This window comes from Amblyomma maculatum, chromosome 6 (assembly GCF_055883805.1).
Source record: "Amblyomma maculatum isolate TAMU_Amacu chromosome 6, ASM5588380v1, whole genome shotgun sequence".
In the NCBI taxonomy this organism is placed as follows: Eukaryota; Metazoa; Arthropoda; class Arachnida; order Ixodida; family Ixodidae; genus Amblyomma; species Amblyomma maculatum.
Window position 1 is genome coordinate 956,318 of NC_139349.1, and position 7,362 is coordinate 963,679.

At 43.3% G+C, this 7,362-nt stretch overlaps 2 protein-coding genes across 4 annotated transcripts in view; one reads left to right on the forward strand and one right to left on the reverse strand.

Moving 5' to 3' along the window:
* The window catches only part of AMPdeam (AMP deaminase), a 127,759-nt gene extending 123,548 nt beyond the window's left edge, over positions 1-4,211 (reverse strand). For all 3 annotated transcript variants that reach the window (XM_084605899.1, XM_084605897.1, XM_084605895.1), the window contains exon 1: positions 3,848-4,211. In XM_084605899.1, coding sequence (XP_084462025.1) covers positions 3,848-3,962 — 115 coding nt within the window. In that variant the 5' untranslated portion in view covers positions 3,963-4,211. The remainder of the gene's footprint in view (positions 1-3,847) is intronic.
* Positions 4,212-4,422: 211 nt separating this feature from the next.
* LOC146184930 (nucleolar protein 16) lies at positions 4,423-5,107 on the forward strand. Its single transcript, XM_084605901.1, has one exon. The coding sequence runs from the start codon at positions 4,547-4,549 to the stop codon at positions 5,054-5,056; it is 510 nt and encodes a 169-aa protein (XP_084462027.1). The 5' UTR covers positions 4,423-4,546; the 3' UTR covers positions 5,057-5,107.
* Positions 5,108-7,362: the final 2,255 nt, after the last annotated feature.

The following is a 7,362-nucleotide window of genomic DNA, read 5'->3' on the forward strand; positions in this document are numbered from 1 at the left end:
ACCAGTCCTTTTCAACATACTACTCAGCTCAATACCAGTTAATCATGACGTTCGCACTTACGTATATGCGGATGATATTGCGTTTTTTGCAACTGCATCGGATATTCAATCCCTTTATCTCTACTTGCAAACGTACCTAAACTCTATTGAGAATTGGTTGTGTGGCTTGCGTCTCACATTAAATGTGAACAAAAGCGCAGTCCTCGTATTCAATATAAAAGATTCTGTAAGTCTGTCTGTAATGTATCAGCAGCAAATAATACCACAGGTTAAATCATTAAAGTATTTAGGGGTCACTTATGATGATAATCATTCATGGCAGCCTCACATTAACCATATTGCTACGAAAGGGGCTCGGGCCGTGGGCATGTTGCGCCGAATTAGTTGTCCCAGGTCTGGAATGCGGAGAGATGTCCTTTTAATGATTTATGTTATGTATGTGCGTCCAATTTTAGAGTTCGGTTCAGTCTTGTTTTCTGGATCAGCAGCTTATAAAATTCGACCGCTTGTTCTCTTGGAGCGAGAAGCGCTTCGGTTGTGTCTTGGACTTCCAAAATTTGTTGCCAACAATGTGCTCTACCTTGAAGCCCGGATTCCACCCTTGATATATAGATTACACATTCTAACCGTTCAGACGTACTTAAGGATATACGAATCAGAGTTTCACCGATCTATGTCTATTTTTTGCCGTCAACCGACCTCCTTTTTCGGTGTCCATTGGCCTAAATTTCACACCCCGCAGGTTGTTATGGTCAAAAATTTGCTGGACCGTTTAAATGTTTCCCTTCCTAGTACTCTGCCCATACAAACTATCGGTTCATCTATTGAAACTGTCTTTGACGACATATTCCCGAATCATCCGTTATTCTAAACGGATTATTAGAAGATCATTTAAGAAGCCTTTCTGCTAGTTTAGTTGTAGCTACTGACGCATCTCAAAGTAATGAAAAGGCGGGTGTGGGTATATATTGTTCACATTTATACTGGTCTTTTTCTGTCCGGCTTCCGGACTTCACCCCAATTTTTGAAGCGGAGTTTCTGGCGGTGGTACTCGCTTTACGGAAATTAGACTCCTCATTTTCTAAAGTGGCTGTAATTTCTGACTCTCTATCCCTGTGTTCATCTCTCTCTTCGTCGGTGGATTCTGCAATAGTAAAAACCTTTGTCTCCCTGATCCCTAGACATTTGAAAATTGTACATATGGTATGGGTACCAGGCCACAACAATGTGACTTTAAATGAATATGCTGACAATTTGGCAAAAGAGTCCCTTTATGGCCCCGTATTATCTATCCTTCCGGCGACCGCGTACATCACCGCAGCAAGGTTTCGAAGAAACGTTCTATTAAATATGAAAAATGGACATCTTTTAAGATCTGATGACTACCTGCATCTAAATTATTCTTGGAATAGAAAATTATGTCACTCACGGCAACTTCAGATTTCACTAACAAGGCTGCGATGCCGTATCCTACCTTTAAATTTCTATCTTTACAGGTCTGGTTTGGCACTGTCTCCCGTCTGCGCATTTTGCGGTGAACAAGAAACATTAGATCACTTTTTATTGTTTTGCCGCCGCTTTACTACGTTGAGAAAACAGTTGATGGAAAGGCCATTGCAACAGCTTGGCCTTAGTTTAAGCATCCCGACATTGTTATCATTTGGCGCCACCATCCTTGGGCACAGTCACAGGTTTGTTTTTACCGCCATGCAAAATTTTTTACTGGACTCAAATCGTTTGCCTTGCTAAATATTTAAACATCACTTGTTCTACAATTGTAGTGTCAATCTCCCGTGAGTGTTACCACTTTTCATTTTATATTTCACTTATTTCCCGTTTTGTTTCCTTTCCTCTACCCCTCAAATCATTTTTTTTTTATGCAAGTATATTAAAAAAAAAAAAAAATCTTTGCTACCCAATTCTTGGCCGATTCCCCTCTGTGGGTATGTGCCATAAGTTATTTGGACAACAACAACAACAACAACAACAACAACAACAAAACAACAAATCTCTACAATGACACTATGGCCTGACATTGTCAATGACACTACATCAGATTACGTGCTGAAACGCGTCAAGAGAGCGAAGGATCGGATTCCTTTTTCAATGGCGTTAAAAGAGGAATGTCCCACTTTCAGCTTGCTCCAGATGTGTTAGGTAACAATGCTCGACACGCAGAGAAGACGGCGACAAAAGCGCCCGCAGACAAGGCTAAGGAGCGAAGGTCGCTCTTATCGCGCAAAGGTCGACGTCGGGCGGGCCCTCGATAAACTAGATACGACTAGGCATTGCATAATTGCCGCCACGGCTACAAGAAAAGAAGCTCCAACCATATTTTGCCAGGGGAAATTTCCGTGGCAGCACGAACAACGCAAGACAAAAGCAAGAGTGACACTGAAACAAGTGTCAGAAAACAAACCAGTTGTATCAGTCCGCAGTTTAGGTTGTTTATCACTCTCGATTGGGACAGAACAACCTTGAAAAAGGAAGTAAGCTATTTCCAGTTCGCAGGAAGGAGTAACTGTGCGATCTATTAGGCATACTACGCTCTTAATCAGCAATTTCGGCGAAGCCCGGTTTGCTCTCTTCTCATTCACTTTGTGTGTTCGCTTTAAATATGTAATGCCCTGAACAAATAGCAGATCATTCGCTAAGGTCTTGTATGCCAGGTGGTCGTCAAAGTACAAGTCACTGAAGTTGTTTGGTTTGTGGGGTTTAACGTCCCAAAGCGACTCAGGCTATGAGAGATGCCGCAGTGGAGGTCTCCGGAAATTTCAACCACCTGGGGTTCTTTAACGTGCACTTTGTAATACATAAGCATTCCAGCCGCACTGTTTTTTATAGGCAAGGCTGCTTCCATCTAGTTGTCATCACTGAGGTAAGAGAAAACATTCAAAATTAACCGTTAGTGTTTGTTTTTCAGTTGTAAACTAAATTACATGTCACTAGTTGCAAGGAGTCTGCAAATCATGAGGCAATGTAATTTAAAATTTGAGGTTTCTGGCAAAACAGAAGCAGTATATAGCATATAACATCTCGCATTCTCCACGGGAACAGATGTTGGCTATTTCGTCTTCATGTAGAACAGCAAACGGCAAGTTCTTAGAAGACCGGACAGCCAAAATTTGGCTCACTGGTTACACTGTTCATAACCTCCAAAAGTTAGAAGGCACGACGTTTCTGCTTCGTCCAAAGCCTTTTAAATGCGCTAACTTCTGGCAGCAGATTACAAATTCCTGAAACTGCACGTCAGAAGCTAATTTTGTAGCCGTAAAATGCGTTACTGAACTGGATTTCGATTGCTGATAGGTGCCAGCCAATGTTACTCACATAATCCATCCACTTCTGCCAAAAGTACACGGGTCCGAGGAAAATAGAGATATAGCACTGTCCAAGAATGATTCACAACGCGTATTCGTCCATTTGTCAACAATTTGGTGTGGCAAGCAGACCAGCTGCTCCTCTTTGTTGTGTCAGCGGGAAGCCGTGCCAGCGGTTACCAAACGTTTCCTTTGTCTCTTTGCAACGGTAGCTTTCGGTATAGTGCCCAGAATTTTCACTTTGTTAAGCAATTAATTGTTGCAAATCAACAATGAAGTCAAGCAACGTTATTATTATTATTATTATTATTATTATTATTATTATTATTATTATTATTATTATTATTATTATTGTTGTTGTTGTTGTTTTGAGTTCCGTCACTGCTACATACCAAGCAGATTGGCAAATCTCAGTTCTCAGAAGCGAAACTAACGCACACACACGTCCTTCTGATTCCAGTGAAGATGCCAAGGAAGACACACCTGCACATGCAAACACGAAACAATGGAAAGCGTCTAATTCTTACCTGACAACTTGTCTACGTCGCAGTCGGATTCGGCGTCATTGTCCTCAGTTCTGCTGTTTGCAGACTCCAAGTTATTGACGCTCATCGCTTGCGACAGCACGTCCGTGTTGTTCATTTCAGTAGCTTGGGCTGTTCTCCACTGGCGATTGTCGTCCCACGAAGTAACTAAAGGTCCATTTACCAAACGTTTTTACAGCTGGGAGTTGCTGTAACTTCAGCGACGAGCTGACCACTTGAAATCATGCAATCTGCAGAGAGACTGCAGCATCTACACAATCGAAAGCGTCGCGTCAGTTTTCCGATGCAAGACCATACGAACAGTGTGTAGCTTCCCCTGATCGACTGTCCGTGCTGTCTGGCCAACGTAGCGACATGCGCGTCTAGCGGCAGCTTTACAAAAATACTTCTTGTAATATCTTTAAATTAAAAATAAAGCAACTAGCCAAATAAAATTTTGATCTTATAATTAAAATTTAATTTTTGTTACAAGCTACTTATATTTTACGACTACGTTGTTTAGATCTGTGGTTTAGACAGTTTAGATCCAAGTCAAGGCTCAAAAGTTCGAACTATTTGCTCTTTAGCCAATCCAAGATAAGCCTCTCGTGCGCATCTGTTGTCTTTGTGGAAGGTTAGCACGTGGCGGTGCTTATTTTCGTGCGCTGAGCTTATTTGGTCGACTTAAATCGCTGTTGAAATATGGGAAATGCTAAGAAGACTAAGAGACGGCATCGCCAGACTTACAGCGTCAACCGCAAAAGGAAAATGAAGAAGAAGCTGAAGCGTCAAGTGAAGATCAAGAGCATGGCCATAAAGAAAGCCTGGGACGAAAGCAAGGGCGTTTTCGACAACATGCGTGACATGGGCCTAGCAGCGGACGCAAACAAGGCGATTCCTATGGACGTTGACCCCGCGCAATCATCGACAGAAAAAAAGAAGCGAAAGACGCGCGCCCCCAAAGAGCACGTCGTGACGCAGCTCGAGACCGAGGCGTCCGAGCCCAGGCCCAGCACGCTGCGACTTTCCGGAGACAACGTCAAGTTTTGCGTCTACATGCTGGAAAAGTACGGCGAGGACTACGTGGCCATGGCCAGAGACCGCAAAAATCACTTTCAAGAAACGCCTGGCCAGATCAGGCAGAAGATTAACACCTTCAAGAAGATCCCTGAACAGTGGAACGCTTACATGCGGGCAAAAGAGCTCGCGTGAACGTTAAACGTGCGTGCACCATGTTTCCGAAATACAAATGTTACAAAGGAATGACCTCCTTGTTTCTCTTGGTAGGCAATCTGCTGCAATCAATATGTAAGCTTGCTGTAGGTAGGCACTCGTCTTTTCCGTTTATCGGGAGCCTGTGTTATGCATAATCTGTAGCCTTCCACTTGCTGTGACTATTATGTGGATATGAAAGAAAAAAGAAATGTTGTGAAGAGGTAAAAGCGGTGCTACTGTGACCTTAAGACATAACATGCGATACCACGTGCTCAGGCTAAGCGCGCATAACCCCAGTACATACCCTGCTGCGGTGGCTCTTTAATTAGGGCGCTCATCTACTGAGCCGAGGGACGTGGATTGCAGCCCAGCCGCAGCGTTTGGTTGAGGCTAAACGCATCTGTGTACTGCGTGATTTCGGTGCACATTAGATAACTCCAGGTGGTCGAAAGTATTTGGAGCCCTCCACTATGACATGCACTGTAGCCTGAGGAACTTTTGGACGATAAACTCTATAAAAACAAACTAGAGCATGAAACTCGTGACAGGAAAGCGTATATTTAAAGGAAATTATGCCTATGCAAGAGGTGTTTGTGATCCTTGTATTGCGCCGTAAAGAACCTCGAACTCTGCATTGGAGGCAAGTTTGTTCTTTCTCTACATCTACAGCAGTGAAGACCATGTACTGCTGCTTTAAGGTACTGTAACTGGTAAAGATCATTACTGCAAAGCTTGCCATTTTATTTCTCAAAGATCTATCTCACCCCAGAGACTGGATCACTGTCACCTTGAAAGTGCTTCCCATGTAGCAAATTCTGACATATGCGGAGGGTACTAAATGCAAAACTGGAAGGAGGGGGAGGGGGGGGGGGGGGCAAATAAGGATGAGGTCGGGCTTAAAATTTTCAGAGGAATGTCCTGTATGACATACTATCCATAATTAGCTCAGCATTGTCATGCAGCAATTGCAAGCCCTTCATGAGCATTTCACAGCGTTTTTACTTCAGTACCCCATCAAGACAACTGCAGTGGTCGCTCTTAGAAGTGGTGTTTTCAAGTGCTGGTACTGTTTGACTTGCTGTGGTGAGCCTTGTCAACTGAGACCAGATGGCCAAACGACTCTTTGAAATCACTCTTTCAAAGCTGCAAAGCTCAGTGGCAGGCTCCCTCTCGAGCTTTTTCTACATCAATGCATGCAAGGACATACAGAACTTGTCTTGTGTGGACTTTGTAAGGTTTTTTCTTCAGCAGTGCACTGGTTTGCAGGCTCCAGGGGCCTCTGTCTGTGCTGCAATATGTGGTTCTAAATTGAGACAACTTTCCATTTTTTTCTTACCACTGAATCCCTCTTTTCACTGTGGAAGCTCATCCATTGTCTACCTGGCTGAGAAATAAGCCCCGTACGCAAAAACTAGTTTTGTGGAAATCTCAACATGCTGTTCAAGATATGTACGGATACTAGCCATATTTCCACATTACAGCCCACGAGAGAATAGTCAGCAGCAGTACCACCCACTGGGCTCGTATGAACAGCGATGCCACAATTCTCCACACAGTTCCATCAAAAAATTTTTGGTGCCATTTCTGCTTGTAAGCGGCAATAAATGAGCTTCAAAACTACTTTTCTTTATGTCCCTGTCGATATGATCATCTGCCACCTCTCTGATGTTGAAACAGGCTTCTATAATCTGCTTTCACAACTACACACAGGCAGTCATTGGCAAGTACAACTGCCACTTCTCAGCTATAGCCTGCACTCGGCATCGGCATTTCTATCGCCAAGTCGCAGGTGGTTCGGCTGTGCTACGTATATCAATATGTGGATGGCCTTTTTCGATGTTCATGTTCTCTGTTTTGCTTTGGAAATATGAACTGCTCTAAAGGAATACAAGCAGGCTAAGCACAAATTGACTGCATTCATGTCAACTTTGACCTCACCTGCACTGTGCGTTCCTTAGTCTGCATGCACGTACAAAATAAAAGGAAAGCATGAAAGAAGCCTCTGCTGGAGCATTTTAATCCGAGGAAGCTCTTATTTTCCCGAAAATCTTGAATAAACTGCTTGCAGGGTTGCCCTACTGAATAGCACCTACCTTTTTGGGTTAATGCAACACAAACCAGAACAAACTCATGGCAGACTTCAAAAGTGCTAGCACTAACCGGTTTTCTACAGACTTTAGTCTCTCTCCCTATCTTAAGAAGCAGGAAAGGCAATAGGCACTATTCAGTTGCTGCAACACCCAAAAAAACTGTTGGTGCAAAAACAATGCATTTACCTAAGCAAATGACAACAAGGGTCGCTT